Source organism: Pseudophryne corroboree, chromosome 1, assembly GCF_028390025.1.
Source record: "Pseudophryne corroboree isolate aPseCor3 chromosome 1, aPseCor3.hap2, whole genome shotgun sequence".
Classification (NCBI taxonomy): domain Eukaryota; kingdom Metazoa; phylum Chordata; class Amphibia; order Anura; family Myobatrachidae; genus Pseudophryne; species Pseudophryne corroboree.
In genome coordinates, this window is record NC_086444.1 from 452,137,853 (window position 1) to 452,162,085 (window position 24,233).

The 24,233-nt window shown below is 47.7% G+C and overlaps 1 protein-coding gene across 3 annotated transcripts in view; it reads right to left on the reverse strand.

The window, feature by feature from the left end:
- RNF212B (ring finger protein 212B) overlaps positions 1–24,233 on the reverse strand; it is a 368,589-nt gene that overhangs the window by 79,050 nt on the left and 265,306 nt on the right. For all 3 annotated transcript variants that reach the window (XR_010171594.1, XM_063913630.1, XM_063913629.1), the window contains 2 exons: positions 6,849–6,906; positions 4,089–4,122 (listed from right to left, as the gene is read on the reverse strand). Coding sequence is in view for 2 of the 3 variants with exons in the window: in XM_063913630.1 (XP_063769700.1) it covers positions 4,089–4,122; positions 6,849–6,906 (92 nt within the window). In the remaining variant the exon portion in view is untranslated. The remainder of the gene's footprint in view (positions 1–4,088; positions 4,123–6,848; positions 6,907–24,233) is intronic.

Below are 24,233 nucleotides of genomic sequence, written 5' to 3' on the forward strand. Positions count from 1 at the left end.
GAGGCATTTGTAGCCACTATAGGAGCGAAATCCTGGCTTTCGGTGACAGGCGTACCCTCTGGTGCATGTGCAGGTGAGATTCTGACCACTTGTCCAGGAGATCCAGTTGGAAGGACCGTGCATGAAATCTTCCATACTGTAGAGCCTTGTAGGAGGCAACCATCTTCCCCAGAAGGTGAATGCACTGATGAACCGATACCCGGGTAGGCTTCAAGACATCCTGGACCATTGATTGTATCACCAATGCTTTCTCCACCGGTAGAAACACTCTCTGCACTTCCATGTCTAGGATCATCCCCAGGAAAGACAATCTCCTTGTCGGCTCCAAATGTGACTTTGGAAGATTCAGGATCCACCCATGATCCCTGAGCAGTCGAGTCGTGAGAGCAATGCTCTGCAACAACCTCTCCCTGGAGGACGCTTTTATCAGCATGTCGTCCAGATACGGAATTATGTTCACTCCCTGCTTGCGGAGGAGTAGCATCACCTCTGCCATTACCTTGGTGAACTCCCTCGGTGCCGTGGATAGGCCGAATGGCAGTGCCAGGAACTGATAGTGACAGTCCAACAGTGCAAATCTGAGATAAGCCTGGTGTGGCGGCCAAATCAGAATGTGGAGGTACGCATCCTTGATATCTAGGGATACCAGGAATTCCCTCTCCTCCAGACCTGAGATCACCGCTCTCAGAGACTCCATTTTGAATTTGAATTCCCTCAAATAAGGGTTTAACGATTTCAGGTTCAAAATTGGTCTGACTGAACCGTCCGGTTTTGGCACCACAAATAGGTTTGAATAGAAACCCTTGTTTTCCAGATGAGGTGGAACTGGAACAATTACATTTGCCCTTTCCAAATTTTGAATGGCTTCCTGTAGGATAGCCCTTTCTGTCAGCAAAGCTGGTAAGCCTGATTTGAAAAATCTGTGAGGTGGGAGTTCTTGAAACTCCAGTCTGTACCCCTGGGACACTATATCCTGTACCCAGGGATCCAGGCCAGATGGACGCCCAGACGTGACTAAAATTTCTGAGTCTCGCTCCCACCTGCCCGATCTCCAGGCTGGGAGGTCCACCGTCATGCTGAGGATTTGGAGGAAACAGAACCAGGCTTCTGTTCCTGGGAACCTGCAGGTGCAGGTTTTTGGGATTTTCCCCGACCACCTCTGAAGAAAGTGGTAGGGGACCTGGACTTTTTAACCTTCGCGAAAGGACTGCATTGTAGACGTAGAAAAGGATTTTTTTTGGTGTCTGAGTGGCTGAGGGAAGAAACGTTGACTTACCCGCAGTTGCCGTGGAGATCCACGCATCCAATGCTTCCCCAAATAGAGCCTGACTTGTGAAGGGTATGTTCTCCACACTTTTCTTGGATTCCGCATCTGCTGACCATTGGCGCAGCCAGAGTCCCCTGCGTGCCGAGACAGCCATGGAAAATGTCCTCGCGTTCAGATGACCCAGGTCCTTCATGGCCTCCACCATGAAGCCTGCAGAATCCTGTATGTGACGTAAAAACATTTCAATGTCACTTCTATCCATGGAATCTAAATCCTCTAGTAATGTGCTTGACCACTTTACTATGGCTTTAGAAATCCATGCACAGGCAATAGTGGATCTTAGCGCCACGCCTGAAGCAGTGTATATGGATTTAAGTGTAGTCTCAATCTTGCGGTCTGCCGGCTCTTTCAAAGCGGTAGACCCAGGACAGGTAAAACCACCTTTTTTTCGACAATCTAGGTACAGAAGCGTCTACTATGGGGGGGGGGGGGTTCCCACTTTTGCCTATCCTCTGCAGGGAAAGGAAAAGAAATGAGAACCCTTTTTGGGATCTGGAATTTTTTCTCTGGGTTTTCCAGAGATTTTTCAAACAATGCATTTAATTCTTTAGACGCAGGGAAGGTAAGGGTGGGTTTCTTATTGTCTGTAAACTAAGCCTCCTCAACCGGGTGTGGTATGGTATGCCGGCGACCGGGCTCCCAGCGACCAGCATACCGGCGCTGGAAGCCCGACCGCCGGCATACCGACAGCGTGGCGAGCGCAAATGAGCCCCTTGCGGGCTCGCTGCGCTCACCACGCTGCGGGCACGGTTATTTATTCTCCCTCCAGGGGGGTCGTGGACCCCCACGAGGGAGAAAAACTGTTGGTATGCCAGCTGTCGGGATTCCGGCGCCGGTATACTGTGTGCCGGGATCCCGACAGTCGGCAATCTGAAGACCACCCTCCTCAACCTGCTCAGGTACTTTGTCAGTAATGTGTAAAACATCCCTAATGGCTTTAATCATGAGCTGCACCCCCTTAGCAAGGGATGCCTCACCCCCCGTATATCCCCATCACCGTCCCTCGTATCAGAGTCGGTATCAATGTCGACTTGCATTATCTGGGCAAGAGCACGTTTTTGCGGGCATATACCAGGGGATTTTGAGGAGGTATTGGGAACAGAACACAACAAAACCTCTACAGATTTTCTCAAAACCTGTGTTTCAGTCTCATTATGAGCTATCCTTGATGAAATCTGGGCTATCATTCCCTTAATTGAAGCCACCCACAATGGTTCGGATTCAACAGGCTGAGACAGTATATTACATTCCTAAGTACACAGAACGGATTCCTCTGGAGAAGATACATACTCTGCAGCACAAGACACCGAGTCCCTGGACATGGCAATGATATATAACAACACACACACACACACACACACACACACACACACACACACACACACACACACACACACACGAAAATGTCAGACAGTTTTCCCCAAGTACCTTTAGAGAGACACAGAGTTAAGGAGCCTGCACACACAGCGCCCAGTAGGCAGTTATAATAATAAAAGCCTGGTGCTGACTGAGAAACCTTAATGGACCTCCCAGTTGATAATGTGACTAAAACACTCTACCCCCCCCCCCCCTTCTATAACCCCCTGGTACCACACAGGATAGCTGGAGCTATGTGGAGGGTCAGCGCTCCCTGTCAGCGTCTCTGTATGTGATCTGCAGGGTGAAAATGGCGCTCCGCCCCCTGTAATGGCGCGTCTTCCCACACTTTGAGATATTATACTGGCCTGAGGTATTACATTGCTGGCAGTAGACAGAGTCTGACCAGTTTGTAGGGTTTGCGCTGGCCCAGGGCGCCCCTCACAGCCTGCCTCTGAGCCCTCCGGAGCGCAGTGTCAGCACTGCGCTCCTACCCTGATGCCGCCATTCTCACCGGTTCCCTGCTTGTCGGGTTGCCGGTGGCCAACTCCCTACCGACGTCTTCTGGCTCTGTTAGGGGGTGGCGGCAGTGCTGCGGGAGCGAGCGGTCACGTGGGGGCTTGTGATCATCGCCCTCAGGAGCTCAGTGTCCTGTCAGCAGAGACAGTGACCATTAATCCTAGGGTTGGACACTACTCCCCCCCTAAGTCCCACGAAGCAGGGTGGCTGTTGCCAGCAGCCTCCCTGTGCCTAAACTCTTTTAAAAAAAACAAGAAAACTAAAAGAACTCTAGGAGCTCCCCTAGCTGTGACCGGCTCCTCCAGGCACATTTTTGAAACTGAGTCTGGTAGGAGGGGCATAGAGGGAGGAGCCAGCCCACACTATTATACTCTTAATGTGCCCATGGCTCCCAAGGGACCCGTCTATACCCCATGGTGCTAATGTGGACCCTAGCATCCTCTAGGACGTAAGAGAAAAGGGATAACAATAAAAAAAATACCCTGGTCACAAGGTATTGTGGTGGTAGGGACTTTTAAAGAGTGTGTGTGTGTGGGGGGGGGGGGGTCGGGTTAATAAAACATGTTGTTTGTTTGTTTGTTTGTTTTTTTTGCTACTAATGGGCTGTGGGGGGAATTTATGACCATTGGGCTGTCTATTGAAAATGGGGGGTGGGAATTTATTTTACAATGGGGGCCTATGGACGTGGGAGAGAGGGGACTGAGGGAGGATGCAAAACACCACCTAGATATATATTTTTTCAATAAAATATTTAAATATTTTATTAAAAATATTTTCTAAACTTTAATAAGTAATCCAAAAACCCGACAATTTCGGAGTGGTTTTCTTGAGAAAAAAATTGTCCGTTAAGTGGTTAATATGGTATGTTGAATAAGTAGTCACTTACCGATAGGATACGCTTTGTCCAGATAAGGGCGAACCTGAAAATACATTCCAGTAAAAAAGAATATAAATACTTTCAAGATATTGACTGCTAGGGGGTTTATCCTGCATCTAAGTGCCGGCAAAAATCTCTGCGGCGTGGGGAAAGGCTATATAATTAAATAGCCCTTTACCCACACATAAAAATTGTGATTTAGGCACAAAAAAAAACCACTGATTCCGCGTAAACTGTGGAATCAATGGGGTCTTTTCCGCAGCCGATTTTGCTGGTATTACGCGGACTTCAGGGATTCACCACTAATTGGATTGGCAATTAGCCACAGGGTTACTGTTTAACCCCGTAAATGTTTAAATGTGTCAATTCAAGATGATACTATGTTTTTCACTTAACTTTGTTTAAAGGTCCTTAGAGCTATAACAGGGGGGATATAACTCGTTTCCAATACATGTTACCTATTCTTTAATGGCCTGTAGTCTTATCTAATAGTAAGAAAATCATTGTTCTTCACTATTTGCCTAGCATTGTCACGTGATGCGACCGGAGCCAGGTGTACATTACCTGGCCAAGTTGCATCACATGTGACGCGCAGACTGCCGTGTCCCCTGTTGCTTCGATAAGGAGATCCGTTCTGCACAAGTGTAGAATGGATCTCCTCCTCTGGCTCCCTGGATGCCCGGAGTGATAAGGCAGTCTCTGACCACCGACATCACTTCTGGAATCGCGCCTCTGAATGCCATGCATCCGTCATTCTGGAGCGCATGCTCCAGGAAGTACAGTGTGGGGAGGGGAACTTGTCGCCACTGCCAGCACACTTTGACTGTTTTCTTTGTGTGTGCAGAGATCAGCTGCAGCAAGGGGAATTCATAATCCGTTTCCCCTGACACATGCTTTGCTGCGCTCTGCCTGGGGGCGGGGTAGTCTCCATGGGGGATCTATAACCAGTGGGGGTGGAAGAGGAGAAAAAAAAGTTAAATAATGCTGGAGGATGGTTAACATAATAGAAAAAACAATACATTGACCACAGGGTAGGCACAAAAATGTTTAATAGGGGAGGGGGTGGTTTATAAAACATGTTTTGTTTTTACTATTAAAGGGGTATGGGGGGTACTATTATATATTATTTTATGATGGGGGCCTATGGACACGGGGGAATGGGGTGCAAAAAAAACATATATATATATTTTATTTTATTTTATAAAATATTTTATTATATAATTAAAAATACGTTTTAAACTTAGATAAGTGTAAAAAAACAAAACAATTTCTGAGCAGTTTTGTGGGGGAAAAAAATCAGTTAAGTGGTTAATTGGTTGTTTCAATGTGTACAATTGCATCATGTACTTTATTCACTCATTTTCCAATACTATTGTATGGCTGTTTAAACGGGATGAAGTTAATATCCTAGCGGTCAGAATACAGACGCCAGATCCCAATCGCAGAGAATGCTGACAGCTGCACCAGGGCTATTGCCGACAGCTGCACCAGGGCTATTCCCACTCGTGGGTGTCCACAACACCCATAGGGGTATATTCAATTAGCAGCGATAACGGACTTTTCCTGCGAAACGCAATTACAGCCTATTCATTTTTCCTGGAAAATTTATCGGTGATCATTTTTTCACTAATTTCACTTCACTTACTCTGAAGCAGGTGAAAAGTTGGGAAAAGTCACTATTTTAAGGTAAAAATGTTTGGATATGGTACAGAACTCCTGGGACACCCCCCTTAATGACTAATGAGGCACGTTGAGGTTTTTAATTTTTTTTAATTGGGGTGAAAAAGTACAAAGTGATGGAAATTGGGGTTCAAGGTATGGGACAGGTATATTGAGGTGCTTTATGAGTGGGACAGGTGTTTTTTAGGCTTGCAGATGGGAGTAATCGGTCTGTTTCCACTTTTTTTTTTAAAGTACCCTAAAATGACCCAAATATATACTTATACCCATTTTCATGTACCCCAAATTTAATGAGAGCATTTATTTTGCTCAAAAAAACTTGCTTTCTATCATTTTTTTGCATTTTTTAAAAAAATGCATATAACAGCCATTTCACACAATTTAAGTCCCCAAAAACGCTCTAATGTGATCTCTAACACACTTCTCTTCTGTTTTCCTATGTTAGTTTAGCATTTTTTGGGGTACAGGCTGATTTCCCCATTTTCACCTGCACTTTTCACTGCAAGAATTTTCACGTGAAACCAGTTTGGAATTAAATAGGTCGAAAAACAGAGCATTTTCGCGGCAATTTTCGCCCGATTGCCGCGAAAAATTGCCGCGAATTTGCGGATAATTGAATACCCTAGATAGAGTGGGAACAGAACCTGTGGCGAGCACAGCGAGCCACCGAGTCTACAGCGTGGTGAGCGCAGCGGGGCCGCAAGGGGCTTTCTAGCGATCGCCCCGCTGCCGGCATTCTGACCTCCAGGATTCCAGGCCGCTGGGATTCCATCCCTAACCTGTTTAAACACTTTTTCTTGATTTCCCATCAAAACTCCATTTTATCATGTTCTCAGCCTCTCAGTTTGTATCTGAAGGGACTCCTTAGCTGTGCATGAAACATTGCCATTGTCTTATCAAAGTACAGAAAATGCCATCTTCTTTAAAGTTGATGTTATTTTGTGTTAGCAGTTCACAGTATACACAAGCATAATATGTGATGCCAAAATATTTATGCCCTACTATGTTCAACAAACTTAATATATCCGAAAAATACTTTGATGTATTTTTCTAAGGACCATCCCACACCAAAATCTGTGATATTCCTACCTTGGCTGGAACTTAGTGGAGTGTTCCTATCCTGTAGTCGGTTTACTGATGTTGGTTGCTACAGATAAGTAAATTCCATGAATTAGCATTTAAAAGCAAGAAACTATTTAATGTCCAACATTATGCTTAAAATGATCAAATACTGTTAGCAGTATTCTGCTTATAGAGGGTGCAAACTGTTTTCTAAACCAGGAAACAATTGGGATTTAAAATGGATGTGTCAACTCCAAATACTATTCATACTTGTCCAATCTACTGGAATGGGCGGGGCCGCGGGGGCACTCCTGAAAATTAGGTGGCGCTCCCAGCTGGCCAGAAGTCTCCCAGAGCCGGCTGCCACCTGCCTGCTGCCACCTACTTACAGGGTGAAAGTGGGCGGTCCAAAAGGCTGATGACCCGATCATGTCATCACGTACACCGGGAGCCTACTTTCCCGTGAGTCCGGAATTGGTAAGTATGATACACGTATGCGCAATTCCAGTGATATAACTGATAGATTTAAAGCAGTAATTTATTTTATGCCAAAACAAGGTTGTTTTTACCTTAAAAATTATTGCTGTTTTAAATCTAGCAGCTATATCACCAGATTTATACCAGGACCAGCAAATTGGACCCTATAACATTTTGGCTCTTGTCTTTATAATATTAGGGAATTGTATAGCTAACAGTGAACTTAAAATCTACAAAGAATGTTTCTAATTAATACATTAAATTTTTTCTGTCAAGGGCAAGACTGGTGAATCTAGCTCTTATTTATACCCCTTTTACACTGCACGAATAACCTGGTATATTGCCAGGTCGACGCAGGTCGATGTGTGAAAGGGGTAAGTCCCGAATTCCCGAGTCACCTGACCCCGTATTTCAACCTGGGGATAAAGCAGGGTTATCCCCAAGTCAGGTGCAGTGTGAACGGGTTGCCGGGTAGATGTGACCCGGGACCTGTTCACAGTATAGAGAGAGGGAAAGTTAGAGGGACAGGCAGCACTTGGAGATTATCTGATCTCAAGGCACCGCCTCCGCACAAGTCACCGCTGACGTCACCACCCGGCAATTTGCCGGGTTGATGCCACCAGTCTGAAAGGGGTCTCAACCAGGTTGCGTTATAAGGGGTGACGATGTGAAAGTGGTATTACTTTCCATAGAATACAAATGGTGTTAAAGACCAACTGTCACAGAAAAGGGTTGGGTATGAGTGACTGGCGGTCAGGAGACCACTGGTCACCATACCAAAGACGGGATACTGGCTTTTAGATGCCCAATGGGGGAGACAAACGCAATTGCGAGCTAGGTGGCGAGCTGCACTTGCCACAGGTTATATTCCCACTCTATGGGTGTCGTGGACACCCATGAGTGGGAATAGTCCCTGTTAGTCGGCATGCCGACTGTTAGGGGGCGGGATACCGGCGTTGGTATTGTGACTGTTGGTCTCCTGACTGCCGGTCACATAACTACCTCACATAGAAAAACAGGACATCAGTCGTGATAAGGGGCTAGATGCATCATCGCTTGGAAAGTGATAAAATGGAGAGTGAAAAAGTACCAGCCAATCAGCTCCTAACTGACATTTTTCAAACACATCCTGTGACATGGCAGTTAAGACCTGATTGGCTGGTACTTTTTCACTCTCCATTTTATCACTTTCCAAGCAATGATGCATCTAGCCCAAAAGCTCATTGGACAGTTTTTTAGGCACAAGGAGTCAAAATCCTCTTACAGTCCATAGAAATATAAATACTGAATTTTCCAGACAAGCTCTACCACTACCAAAAATTTCAAACTGGGGTTTGTTTTTCAATAAGAGAAAACAGATGAGAACATTTCCTTGTTTGGTGGGAAGAGGGTGCAATTTTTAAATGTCTCCAACAATGGGCCTAATTCAGACCTGGTCGCTGCAGGCTGAAGCCCAGTGAGGTGTGCACACGCGCTGCAGCCGCACTGCGTGTGCGCACACGGTGATATGCGAAGGCATCTCACTGGTGCGATCGCCTCTTCCTGACTGACAGGCACAGGCGATCACAGGGCATGTCGACGGGGTTACGGCTGCGTTTTCAGGGTGCGGTCCGGTCAACGCAGGCCTGTCCGGACCGTTTGCGGGGTGGGCCGTGGCGGCTACGTGACGTCACATGCAGCCGCTACAGCCAATTACGTGGCAGGTAGCCACCTGCCTTCACAGCTAGACTGGCAGGGAGCTACTCTTCAGGTCTGGGGAAGAGGGGGGGGGGGCTGGCATGCAGGGCTGACTAGCCCTGTGCTGGGCGTCCCCCCGCATGGCAGAGATTTTGATCATAGATCTACGATCAGGTCTGAATTAGGCCCTATGTTTGGTGGTTTCTCTAATGGGCAAAACCATATGCACTGCAGGTGGGGCAGATATAACATGTACAGAGAGAGTTAAGGTCCATACACACGGAGCGATATAGCTGAGAGATTTTGACTATATAGTCAAAATCGCTCATAAAGTTAGTGCATATCGCTCTGTGTGTACACAGCCAGCGATAGCGATGCGCGTCCCCGCCAGGTCGCTATTGCTGCTAAAAATAGACTGTGCAGGCAAGTCAATTTTGGCTAGGTCGCTGGAAAAGAAAAAGTATCCCCTTGCTTAAATGAGTTAGCCAAAATCGCCCATAGCCAAAATCGCTGGTAAAGTTAGTCAAAATCGCTGGAAAAGTTAGTCAAAATCGCTGGAAAAGTTAGTCAAAATCTCCTACTGCCAGTTCAAGGGAAATCGCTCAGTCAAAATCTCTCATAGTCAAAATCTCTCCGTCTGTATGCACCTTTAGATTTGGGTTGGGTGTGTTCAAACTGAAATCTAAATTGCAGTGTAAAAATAAAGCAGGCAGTATTTACCCTGCACAGAAACAAAATAACCCACCAAAATCTAACTGTCTCTGCACATGTTATACAGTATCTGCCCCCCTGCAATGCACATGGTTTTGCCCATTAGAGAAAGATTATGCTGCTGCGATTAGGTCTGCATTAGTCTCTCCATCTCCTTCAATATGCAGATGTGTCCTTTGTCATCTTACCAGGGGCAGCTGAGGGGGGCTAAAAACTAAAACTGTCACTGTGCCAGAAATTTCAAACTGGGGTTTGTTTTTCAACAGGACAATAATTTAACGCACACTGCAAATGCAAAACCGGGGAGACTTAAATAATAAAAATCGGTGGGAAAATGTCCTTATTGGGGGGGATGCAGGGGGTTTTGAAATATTCCCAACCAAAGGCTTATTCAAGTTTGTTAGAAAACTAAAAAAGCAAGCAACTGGGCAAAACCATGATGCACTGTATGTAGGGCAGATGTAGCATGTCCAGAGAGATTTAGGGGGTAATTCAGACCTGACCGCACCTCTGCAAATTTGTAGAGGTTTGTGATCAGATAGTTGCCACCCAGAAAGAGTGAAAATCCACTCTGTGCAAGTCTGTATAATGCCGGTCAGCTGCAAATCCTACTTACTCCTACACTGTGAAGAATCAGGCTGATCGGGGCCGGAGCTGACGTCACACACCCTCCCTGAAAACAATTGGGCATGCCTGCATTTTTCCTCACACTCCCAGAAAATGGCCAGTTACCACCCCCAAACGCCGGTTTCCTGTCAATCAACTTGCGTACGCCTAGCGATAAAAAAAGACTGTATTGTTTTTGCAGTTTGGCCTCATGCATGCGCATTACAATATGTATGCATGTGCAGTCGATCGATAATCATCAGCCTTGCGAAATCGCACAACAGCGATCAGGTCTGAATCGGACCCTTAGATTTGGGTGGGTTATATTGTTTCTGTGCATGGTAGATTTCTGTACAATTTAAATTTCAGTTTGAATACACCGCACCCAAATCTAACTCTCTCTGCACACCTGTAGTGCAACATGGTTTGCCCAGTTGCTTGCTTTTTTTAGTTTGTTAACAAACCTGAATAACCCCCCCATGCTTGGTGGTTTCAAAATCCGTAAACAATGCCGTATAGGCAGAGCCGGATTAAGGGGGGGTCACAGTGGGTGAGTACCCCACGCCCTCCTCCCTAAAGGGGCCCCCCAGCTGGAGCTGCTTAGATCCATTTGCCCCTGCTGCCTGCACAGCGTAAACAGTCACGGCCACGCTGCACGAAGGGTTACACTGACAGCTAGCTACAGTAGTAGCAGCTGTCTGGATTGAGGGACCACGCCTCTTCCCAGCGAGGAGAGAGGGACCCGGGACCTGGACAGGAGACTGAACAGACCTCTGCACTGATAAGGAGTGCGGTCGAGCAAGCAAGGTAGTCCAGAGGTGAACGCCCACCCCACACAGTAGCGAGTTCATTGTTACAATCTGCAGCAGTGCAGAAAATAACATCCCCCCCCCATTGGCAATAGACCCCACAGTGGACTTAAACCCGTTACAATAGTAACCCCATACCCCCTTAGAAGCAATAAAAAAAGTTTAATGAACCACCCAATCCCCCCCAGTAAAAAAACCAACACTTTTTTTGTGCACATACCCCACCCTGCAACCAATGTATTTTTTTTTTATTATTACTTTAACTGTACATTATTCCTCCCCCACCCCCAATTGTTATTGTATTGACCCCCCCCCCCCCTCCCCCCCAGAAGTCACCCCCATAGGCATACATGACCCTCCCACACATGCAGGGGCCCCCCTTTTTTAAGTTCCCCGGGCCTCCCAAAGGCTTAATCCGGCCCTGCGTATAGGGAAAATAGCAATTAACACTGTAAATATCAAGAAACTCCCTCCTCTTCAATATATTGGGGGTCCTCTGAAGGGAGCTTGAGTTTGTTCAAGTCCCATACCAAGAGATGACCTATTCAATGCTAAGTAGCATTGGGTCCCTTCTGGTACATGCCAGGGAAATAAAATAAACCTTGTGCCCCATTTATATTATTTAATAACTTGTTGTGCCTCCTTTATAATATATAATAACCAGGGCTGTGGAGTCAGTACACCAAACCTTCAACTCTGACTCCTCTATTTTACTACTGTCCAACTCATATATTGCAATATATTTTAATGTACCTTATTTAGAGTTAACAAATGTACTGTAGTAAAATGGTAGCATAAGGCATATTTATCACAACCTAAATTAGATTTAATTATCCAGAGGTTAATTGGACAAATGATTCATGTGATACTAGGCTAATAATAAGAATTTACTTACCGATAATTCTATTTCTCGGAGTCCGTAGTGGATGCTGGGGTTCCTGAAAGGACCATGGGGAATAGCGGCTCCGCAGGAGACAGGGCACAAAAGTAAAGCTTTCCGATCAGGTGGTGTGCACTGGCTCCTCCCCCTATGACCCTCCTCCAAGCCAGTTAGGTACTGTGCCCGGACGAGCGTACACAATAAGGGAGGAATTTTGAATCCCGGGTAAGACTCATACCAGCCACACCAATCACACCGTACAACTTGTGATCTAAACCCAGTTAACAGTATGATAACAGCGGAGCCTCTGAAAAGATGGCTCACAACAATAATAACCCGATTTTTGTAACTATGTACAAGTATTGCAGATAATCCGCACTTGGGATGGGCGCCCAGCATCCACTACGGACTCCGAGAAATAGAATTATCGGTAAGTAAATTCTTATTTTCTCTATCGTCCTAGTGGATGCTGGGGTTCCTGAAAGGACCATGGGGATTATACCAAAGCTCCCAAACGGGCGGGAGAGTGCGGATGACTCTGCAGCACCGAATGAGAGAACTCCAGGTCCTCCTTAGCCAGGGTATCAAATTTGTAGAATTTAGCAAACGTGTTTGCCCCTGACCAAGTAGCTGCTCGGCAAAGTTGTAAAGCCGAGACCCCTCGGGCAGCCGCCCAAGATGAGCCCACCTTCCTTGTGGAATGGGCATTTACATATTTTGGCTGTGGCAGGCCTGCCACAGAATGTGCAAGCTGAATTGTATTACACATCCAACTAGCAATAGTCTGCTTAGAAGCAAGAGCACCCAGTTTGTTGGGTGCATACAGGATAACAGCAAGTCAGTTTTCCTGACTCCAGCCGTCCTGGAACATATTTTCAGGGCCCTGACAACATCTAGCAACTTGGAGTCCTCCAAGTCCCTAGTAGGTGCAAGGCACCACAATAAGCTGGTTCAGGTAAAACACTGACACCACCTTAGGGAGAGAACTGGGGACGAGTCCGCAGCTCTGCCCTGTCCGAATGGACAAACAGATATGGGCTTTTTTGAGAAAAAACCACCAATTTGACACTCGCCTGGTCCAGGCCAGGGCCAAGAGCATGGTCACTTTTCCTGTGAGATGCTTCAAATCCACAGATTTGACTGGTTTTAAACCAATGTGATTTGAGGAATCCCAGAACTACGTTGAGATCCCACAGTGCCACTGGAGGCACAAAAGGGGGTTGTATATGCAATACTCCCTTGACAACTTCTGGACTTCAGGAACTGAAGCCAATTCTTTCTGGAAGAAAATCGACAGGGCCGAAATTTGAACCTTAATGGACCCCAATTTGAGGCCCATAGACACTCCTGTTTGCAGGAAATGCAGGAAACGACCGAGTTGAAATTTCTTTGTGGGGCCTTCCTGGCCTCACACCACGCAACATATTTTCGCCACATGTGGTGATAATGTTGTGCGGTCACCTCCTTTCTGGCTTTGACCAGGGTAGGAATGACCTCTTCCGGAATGCCTTTTTCTCTTAGGATCCGGCTTTCCACCGCCATGCCGACAAACGCAGCTGCGGTAAGTCTTGGAACAGACATGGTACTTGCTGAAGCAAGTCCCTTCTTAGCGGCAGAGGCCATAAGACCTCTGTAAGCATCTCTTGAAGTTCCGGGTACCAAGTCCTTCTTGGCCAATCCGGAGCCATGAGTATAGTTCTTACTCCTCTACGTCTTATAATTCTCAGCACCTTAGGTATGAGAAGCAGAGGAGGGAACACATACACCGACTGGTACACCCACGGTGTTACCAGAACGTCCACAGCTATTGCCTGAGGGTCTCTTGACCTGGCGCAATACCTGTCCCGTTTTTTGTTCAGACGGGACGCCATCATGTCCACCTTTGGTATTTCCCAACGGTTTACAATCATGTGGAAAAAACTTCCCGATGAAGTTTCCACTCTCCCGGGTGGAGGTCGTGCCTGCTGAGGAAGTCTGCTTCCCAGTTTCCATTCCCGGGATGAAACACTGCTGACAGTGCTATCACATGATTTTCCGCCCAGCGAAAAGTCCTTGCAGTTTTTGCCATTGCCCTCCTGCTTCTTGTGTCGCCCTGTCTGTTTACGTGGGCGACTGCCGTGATGTTTTTCCCACTGGATAAATACCGGCTGACCCTGAAGCAGAGGTCTTGCTAAGCTTAGAGCATTATAAATTTACCCTTAGCTCCAGTATATTTATGTGGAGAAAAGTCTCCAGACTTGATCACACTCCCTGGAAATTTTTTCCCTGTGTGACTGCTCCCCAGCCTCTCGGGCTGGGCTCCGTGGTCACCAGCATCCAATCCTGAATGCCGAATCTGCGGCCCTCTAGAAGATGAGCACTCTATAACCACCACAGGAGAGACACCCTTGTCCTTGGATATAGGGTTATCCGCTGATGCATCTGAAGATGCGATCCGGGCCATTTGTCCAGCAGATCCCACTGAAAAGTTCTTGCGTGAAATCTGCCGAATGGAATTGCTTCGTAGGAAGCCACCATTTTTACCAGGACCCTTGTGCAATGATGCACTGTTTTTAGGAGGTTCCTGACTAACTCGGATAACTCCCTGGCTTTCTCTTCCGGGAGAAACACCTTTTTCTGGACTGTGTCCAGAATCATCCCTAGGCACAGCAGACGTGTCGTCGGATCAGCTGCGATTTTGGAATATTTAGAATCCACCCGTGCTGTTGTAGCAGTATCCGAGATAGTGCTACTCCGACCTCCAACTGTTCCCTGGACTATGCCCTTATCAGGAAATCGTCCAAGTAAGGGATACTTAAGACGCCTTTTCTTCGAAGAAGAATCATCATTTCGGCCATTACCTTGGTAAAGACCCGGGGTGCCGTGGACAATCCAAACGGCAGCGTCTGAAACTGATAGTGACAGTTCTGCACCACGAACCTGAGGTACCCTTAGTGAGAAGGGCAAATTTGGGACATAGAGGTAAGCATCCCTGATGTCCCGGGACACTATATAGTCCTCTTCTTCCTGGTTCGTTATCACTGCTCTGAGTGACTCCATCTTGATTTGAACCTTTGTAAGTGTTCAAAAAAATTTTTAGAATAAGTCTCACCTAGCCTTCTGGCTTCAGTACCACAATATAGTGTGGAATAATACCCCTTTTCTTGTAGTAGGAGGGGTAATTTAGTTATCACCTGCTGGGAATACAGCTTGTGAATTTTTTTCCATACTGCCTCCTTGTCGGAGGGAGACCTTGGTAAAGCAGACTTCAGGAGCCTGCGAAGGGGAAACGTCTCGACCTTCCAATCTGTACCCCTGGGATACTACTTGTAGGATCCAGGGGTCCTGTACGGTCTCAGCGCCATGCTGAGAACTTGTCAGAAACGGAAATGGGCTGCCTGCTGCAGTCTTCTTCCCTTTCCTCTATCCCTGGGCAGATATGATCTTATAGGGACGAGAGGACTGAGGCTGAAAAGACGGTGTCTTTTTCTGCAGAGATGTGACTTAGGGTAAAAAACGGTGGATTTTCCAGCAGTTGCCGTGGCCACCAGGTCCGATGGACCGACCCCAAATAACTCCTCTTCCTTTATACGGCAATACACCTTTGTGCCGTTTGGAATCTGCATCACCTGACCACTGTCGCGTCCATAACATCTTTTGGCAGTTATGGACATCGCATTTACTCATGATGCCAGAGTGCAAATATCCCTCTGTGCATCTCGCATATATAGAAATGCATCCTTTAAATGCTCTATAGTCAATAAAATACTGTCCCTGTCAAGGGTATCAATATTTTTAGTCAGGGAATCCGACCAAGCCACCCCAGCTCTGCACATCCAGGCTGAGGCGATCGCTGGTCGCAGTATAACACCAGTATGTGTGTATATACTTTTTATGATATTTTTCCAGCCTCCTGTCAGCTGGTCCTTGAGGACGGCCCTATCTATAGACGGTACCGCCACTTGTTTTGATAAGCGTGTGAGCGCCTTATCCACCTTAAGGGGTGTTTCCCAACGCGCCCTAACTTCTGGCGGGAAAGGGTATACCGCCCATAATTTTCTATCGGGGGGAACCCACGCATCATCACACACTTTATTTAATTTATCTGATTCAGGAAAAACTATGGTAGTTTTTTCACATCCCACATAATACCCTCTTTTGTGGTACTTGTAGTATCAGAAATATGTAACACCTCCTTCATTGCCTTTAACGTGTGGCCCTAATAAGGAATACGTTTGTTTATTCACCGTCGACACTGGATTCAGTGTCCCTGTCTGTGTCTGTGTCGACCGACTAAAGTAAACGGGCGTTTTAAAACCCCTGACGGTGTTTTTGAGACGTCTGGACCGGTACTAATTGTTTGTCGGCCGTCTCATGTCGTCAACCGACCTTGCAGCGTGTTGACATTATCACGTAATTTCCTAAATAAGCCATCCATTCCGGTGTCGACTCCCTAGAGAGTGACATCACCATTACAGGCAATTGCTCCGCCTCCTCACCAACATCGTCCTCCTACATGTCGACACACACGTACCGACACACAGCACACACACAGGGAATGCTCTGATAGAGGACAGGACCCACTAGCCCTTTGGAGAGACAGAGGGAGAGTTTGCCAGCACACACCAAAAACGCTATAATTATATAGGGACAACCTTATATAAGTGTTTTCCCTTATAGCATCTTAATATATAAGCATATCGCCAAATTAGTGCCCCCCCTCTCTGTTTTAACCCTGTTTCTGTAGTGCAGTGCAGGGGAGAGCCTGGGAGCCTTCCCTCCAGCCTTTCTGTGAGGGAAAATGGCGCTGTGTGCTGAGGAGATAGGCCCCGCCCCTTTTTCGGCGGCCTCGTCTCCCGCTCTTAACGGATTCTGGCAGGGGTTAAATATCTCCATATAGCCTCCGGAGGCTATATGTGAGGTATTTTTAGCCAAAATAGGTATTCATTTGCCTCCCAGGGCGCCCCCCTCCCAGCGCCCTGCACCCTCAGTGACTGCCGTGTGAAGTGTGCTGAGAGGAAAATGGCGCACAGCTGCAGTGCTGTGCGCTACCTTTAGAAGACTGAGGAGTCTTCTGCCGCCGATTCTGGACCTCTTCTTACTTCAGCATCTGCAAGGGGGCCGGCGGCAAGGCTCCGGTGACCATCCAGGCTGTACCTGTGATCGTCCCTCTGGAGCTGATGTCCAGTAGCCAAGAAGCCAATCCATCCTGCACGCAGGTGAGTTCACTTCTTCTCCCCTAAGTCCCTCGATGCAGTGATCCTGTTGCCAGCAGGACTCACTGTAAAGTAAAAAACCTAAGCTAAACTTTCTCTAAGCAGCTCTTTAGGAGAGCCACCTAGAATTGCACCCTTCTCGGCCGGGCACAAAAATCTAACTGGCTTGGAGGAGGGTCATAGGGGGAGGAGCCAGTGCACACCACCTGATCGGAAAGCTTTACTTTTGTGCCCTGTCTCCTGCGGAGCCGCTATTCCCCATGGTCCTTTCAGGAACCCCAGCATCCACTAGGACGATAGAGAAAGGTTTTTAAACACACTAAATGATCACTACTTACTTCAACTAATCGAGGAACCAACTAGGTACATTGCAATCTTAGACCTCTTACTAACAAAAAATGTGGAATTGATATCAAATATTACAGTAGGGGAGCCCATGGGAAACAGCGACCACAGTTTTCACAAACAGCCCTAAAAAGGCTCAACTAAGACTCTAAACTTTAGCAAAGCCAACTTTGCCATGATGAGGGAAGCTTTAAAGGGACATTGGGGTATATTTACTAAAATTCGTATTTTTCCGAATGAGGTTAAAGTTCAATCACGAATGACATCGAAAGTGTAAAATTGCAACTTTTTGAATTTATTACGACTAATTTACTAAGCTGTCGTATTCTGCATTTTCGTATTTACCGATGTCGATGTCATTCGTATTTTTTGGCAGTGTTTTACGGGAGTGAATTGTAAAACACTGCCGACTTTAACACAATGAATCTCGGCCGGATCTGTGAGATCCGTGCTGGCCTTCATTGTGCACCTTTCGTAAAAAATAAAACATTGTAAAAAATTTTTTTTCAAAATGCGTGGGGTCCCCCCTCCTAAGCAAAACCAGCCCCGTGCTCATTGAGCCGGTCCTGGTTGAAAAAAATAAGAATTTACTTACCGATAATTCTATTTCTCGTAGTCCGTAGTGGATGCTGGAGACTCCGTCAGGACCATGGGGAATAGCGGCTCCGCAGGAGACAGGGCACAAAAATAAAGCTTTAGGATTAGGTGGTGTGTACTGGCTCCTCCCCCTATGACCCTCCTCCAAGCCTCAGTTAGGATACTGTGCCCGGACGAGCGTACACAATAAGGAAGGATATTGAATCCCGGGTAAGACTCATACCAGCCACACCAATCACACCGTATAACTTGTGATCTGAACCCAGTTAACAGTATGACAAACGTAGGAGCCTCTGAACAGACGGCTCACAACAATAACAACCCGAATTTGTTTGTAACAATAACTATGTACAAGTATTGCAGACAATCCGCACTTGGGATGGGCGCCCAGCATCCACTACGGACTACGAGAAATAGAATTATCGGTAAGTAAATTCTTATTTTCTCTAACGTCCTAAGTGGATGCTGGGGACTCCGTCAGGACCATGGGGATTATACCAAAGCTCCCAAACGGGCGGGAGAGTGCGGATGACTCTGCAGCACCGAATGAGAGAACTCAAGGTCCTCCTCAGCCAGGGTATCAAATTTGTAGAATTTTGCAAACGTGTTTGCCCCTGACCAAGTAGCAGCTCGGCAGAGTTGTAATGCCGAGACCCCCCGGGCAGCCGCCCAGGATGAGCCCACTTTCCTTGTGGAATGGGCCTTGACAGATTTAGGTTGTGGCAAGCCTGCCACAGAATGTGCAAGTTGAATTGTGCTACAAATCCAACGAGCAATCGTCTGCTTAGAAGCAGGAGCACCCATCTTGTTGGGTGCATACAATATAAACAGTGAGTCAGACTTTCTGAATCCCGCCGTTCTTGAAATATATATTTTCAATGCCCGGACCACGTCCAACAACTTGGAATCCTCCAAATCGTTAGTAGCCGCAGGCACCACAATAGGCTGGTTCAGGTGAAACGCTGACACCACCTTAGGCAGAAAATGAGGACGCGTCCGCAGTTCTGCCCTGTCCGTATGGAAAATCAGATATGGGCTCTTATATGATAAAGCCGCCAATTCTGATACTCTCCTGGCTGAAGCCAGGGCCAGTAGCATGGTTACTTTCCATGTAAGATACTTCAACTCCACCGATTTGAGCGGCTCAAACCAATGGGATTTGAGAAAATCCAAGATTACATTAAGATCCCACGGTGCCACTGGGGGCACAACCGGGGGCTGTATATGTAGTACTCCTTTTACAAAAGTCTGGACTTCAGGAACTGAAGCCAATTCTTTCAGGAAGAAAATCGACAGGGCCGAAATTTGAACCTTAATGGACCCCAATTTGAGGCCCATAGACAATCCTGTTTGCAGGAAATGTAGGAATCGACCCAGTTGAAATTCCTCCGTGGGGGCCTTCCTGGCCTCACACCACGCAACATATTTCCTCCAAATGCGGTGATAATGTTGTGCAGTCACCTCCTTCCTGGCTTTTACCAGTGTAGGAATGACCTCTTCCGGAATGCCTTTTTCCCTTAGAATTCGGCGTTCAACCGCCATGCCGTCAAACGCAGCCGCGGTAAGTCTTGGAATAGACACGGTCCCTGCTGAAGCAGGTCCCGTCTTAGAGGTAGAGGCCACGGATCCTCCGTGAGCATCTCTTGAAGTTCCGGGTACCAAGTTCTTCTTGGCCAATCCGGAGCCACTAGTATCGTTCTTACTCCCTTTTGCCGTATAATTCTCAGTACTTTTGGTATGAGAGGCAGAGGAGGGAACACATACACTGACTGGAACACCCACGGTGTTACCAGAGCGTCCACAGCTATTGCCTGAGGGTCTCTTGACCTGGCGCAATACCTGTCCAGTTTCTTGTTGAGGCGGGACGCCATCATATCCACCATTGGTTTTTCCCAACGGTTCACAATCATGTGGAAGACTTCTGGATGAAGTCCCCACTCTCCCGGGTGTAGATCGTGTCTGCTGAGGAAGTCTGCTTCCCAGTTGTCCACTCCCGGAATGAATACTGCTGACAGTGCTATCACATGATCTTCCGCCCAGCGAAGAATCCTTGCAGCTTCTGCCATTGCTGTCCTGCTTCTTGTGCCGCCCTGTCTGTTTACGTGGGCGACTGCCGTGATGTTGTCCGACTGGATCAACACCGGCTGACCCTGAAGCAGGGGTTTTGCCAGACTTAGAGCATTGTAAATCGCTCTTAGCTCCAGTATATTTATGTGAAGAGACATCTCCAGGCTTGACCATACTCCCTGGAAGTTTCTTCCCTGTGTGACCGCTCCCCAGCCTCTCAGACTGGCATCCGTGGTTACCAGGACCCAGTCCTGTATGCCGAATCTGCGGCCCTCTAACAGATGAGCACTCTGCAACCACCACAGAAGAGACACCCTTGTCCGTGGCGATAAGGTTATCCGCTGATGCATCTGCAGATGTGATCCGGACCATTTGTCCAGCAGATCCCACTGAAAAGTTCGTGCGTGGAATCTGCCGAATGGAATCGCTTCGTAAGAAGCCACCATCTTTCCCAGGACTCTTGTGCATTGATGCACAGACACTTTCCCTGGTTTTAGGAGGTTCCTGACAAGTTCGGATAACTCCCTGGCTTTCTCCTCCGGAAGAAACACCTTTTTCTGAACCGTGTCCAGAATCATTCCCAGGAACAGCAGTCGTGTCGTCGGGGTCAACTGAGATTTTGGAAAATTCAGAATCCACCCGTGTTGTTGCAGCACTAGTCGGGTTAGTGCTACTCCGTCCTCCAGCTGTTCTCTGGACCTTGCCCTTATCAGGAGATCGTCCAAGTAAGGGATAATTAATACGCCTCTTCTTCGCAGAAGAATCATCATTTCGGCCATTACCTTGGTAAAGACCCGAGGTGCCGTGGACAATCCAAACGGCAGCGTCTGAAACTGATAATGACAGTTTTGCACCACGAACCTGAGGTACCCTTGATGTGAAGGGCAAATTGGGACATGCAGGTAAGCATCCTTTATGTCCAGGGACACCATAAAGTCCCCTTCTTCCAGATTCGCTATCACTGCTCTGAGTGACTCCATCTTGAACTTGAATTTTTGTATGTACAGGTTCAAAGATTTCAGATTTAGAATAGGTCTTACCGAGCCGCCCGGCTTCGGTACCACAAATAGCGTGGAGTAATACCCCTTTCCCTGTTGTAGGAGGGGTACCTTGACTATCACCTGCTGAGAAAACAGCTTGTGAATGGCTTCCAATACCGTCGCCCTGTCTGAGGGAGACGTTGGCAAAGCAGACTTTAGGAACCTGCGAGGGGGAGACTTCTCGAATTCCAACCTGTAACCCTGAGATGCTACCTGCAGGATCCAGGGGTCCACCTGTGAGCAAGCCCACTGTGCGCTGAAATTCTTGAGTCGACCCCCCACCGCTCCTGAGTCCGCTTGTAAGGCCCCAGCGTCATGCTGAGGGCTTTGCAGAACCCTGAGAGGGCTTCTGTTCCTGGGCAGGGGCTGCTTGCTGCCCTCTCTTACCCCTTCCTCTGCCCCGAGGCAGATATGACTGTCCTTTTGTCCGCTTGTTCTTATAGGACCGAAAGGACTGCGGCTGAAAAGACGGTGTCTTTTTCTGTTGGGAGGGGGTCTGAGGTAAAAAGGTGGATTTTCCGGCAGTTGCCGTGGCCACCAGATCCGATAGACCGATGCCAAATAATTCCTCCCCTTTATACGGCAATACTTCCATATGTCGTTTGGAATCCGCATCACCTGACCACTGTCGCGTCCATAAACTCCTTCTGGCAGATATGGACATCGCATTTACTCTCGATGCCAGAGTGCAAATATCTCTCTGAGCATCTCGCATATAAAGGAAAGCATCCTTTAATTGCTCTATAGTCAATAAAATACTGTCCCTATCCAGGGTATCAATATTTTCAGTCAGGGAATCCAACCAGACGACCCCAGCACTGCACATCCAGGCTGAGGCGATGGCTGGTCGCAGTATAACACCAGTATGTGTGTATATACTTTTTAGGGTAGTTTCCAGTCTCCTATCAGCTGGATCCCTGAGGGCGGCCGTATCAGGAGACGGTAACGCCACTTGTTTTGATAAGCGTGTGAGCGCCTTATCCACCCTAGGGGGTGTTTCCCAGCGCGCCCTAACCTCTGGCGGGAAAGGGTATAATGCTAATAACTTTTTTGAAATTAGCACTTTTCTATCTGGGTTAACCCACGCTTCATCACATACATCATTTAATTCCTCTGATTCAGGAAAAACTACAGGTAGTTTTTTCACCCCCACATAATACCCCTTTTTGTGGTACTTGCAGTATCAGAGATATGCAAAGCCTCCTTCATTGCCGTGATCATATAACGTGTGGCCCTACTTGAAAATACGTTTGTTTCATCACCGTCGACACTAGATTCAGTGTCTGTGTCTGGGTCTGTGTCGACCGACTGAGGTAAAGGGCGCTTTACAGCCCCTGACGGTGTCTGAGACGCCTGGGCAGGTACTAACTGGTTTGCCGGCCGTCTCATGTCGTCAACTGATTTTTGTAATGTGCTGACATTATCACGTAATTCCATAAACAAAGCCATCCATTCCGGTGTCGACTCCCTGGGGGGTGACATCACCATTATCGGCAATTGCTCTGCCTCCACACCAACATCGTCCTCATACATGTCGACACACACGTACCGACACACAGCAGACACACAGGGAATGCTCTTATCGAAGACAGGACCCCACTAGCCCTTTGGGGAGACAGAGGGAGAGTTTGCCAGCACACACCCAAGCGCTATAATATATATGGGAACAACCTTATATAAGTGTTGTTCCTTATAGCAGCTTAAATATATCAAAATATCGCCAAAAAATGCCCCCCCTCTCTGTTTTACCCTGTTTCTGTAGTGCAGTGCAGGGGAGAGTCCTGGGAGCCTTCCTCACAGCGGAGCTGAGCAGGAAAATGGCGCTGTGTGCTGAGGAGAATAAGCCCCGCCCCCTATTTCGGCGGGCTTTTCTCCCGGAGTTTTAGATATCTGGCATGGGTTAAATACATACATATAGCCTCAATGGCTATATGTGATGTATTCTTTTGCCATAAAGGTATTAAATATTGCTGCCCAGGGCGCCCCCAGCAGCGCCCTGCACCCTCCGTGACCGCTTGGTGTGAAGTGTGTGACAACAATGGCGCACAGCTGCAGTGCTGTGCGCTACCTTCATGAAGACTGAAGAGCCTTCTGCCGCCTGTTTCCGGACCTTCAATCTTCAGCATCTGTAAGGGGGGTCGGCGGCGCGGCTCCGGGACGAACCCCAGGGTGAGACCTGTGTTCCGACTCCCTCTGGAGCTAATGGTGTCCAGTAGCCTAAGAATCCAATCCATCCTGCACGCAAGTGAGTTGAAATTCTCTCCCCTAAGTCCCTCGATGCAGTGAGCCTGTTGCCAGCAGGACTCACTGAAAATAAAAAACCTAAAAACTTTTTCTAAGCAGCTCTTTAGGAGAGCCACCTAGATTGCACCCTGCTCGGACGGGCACAAAAACCTAACTGAGGCTTGGAGGAGGGTCATAGGGGGAGGAGCCAGTACACACCACCTAATCCTAAAGCTTTATTTTTGTGCCCTGTCTCCTGCGGAGCCGCTCTTCCCCATGGTCCTGACGGAGTCCCCAGCATCCACTTAGGACGTTAGAGAAATATGGGAAAAAAATTGATCGGGGTTCCCCCACATTTAATCAACCAGCACCGGGCTCTGCGCCTGGTCCTGGTTCCAAAAATACGGGGGACAAAAAGCGTAGGGGTCCCCCGTATTTCTGAAACCAGCACCGGGCTCCACTAGCCAGATACATAATGCCACAGCCGGGGGACACTTTTATATTGGTCCCTGCGGCCCTGGCATTACATACCCAACTAGTCAACCCTGGCCGGGGTACCGTGGAGGAGTGGGGGCCCCTTCAATCAAGGGCCCCCCCCTCCAGCCACCCAAGGGCCAGGGGTGAAGCCCGAGGCTGTCCCCCCATCAGAGGGCGGCGGATGGGGGGCTGATAGCCTTTTTGACAAAATTTGAATATTGTTTTTAGTAGCAGTACTACAAGTCCCAGCAAGCCTCCCCCGCAAGCTGGTACTTGGAGAACCACAAGTACCAGCATGCGGTTGAAAA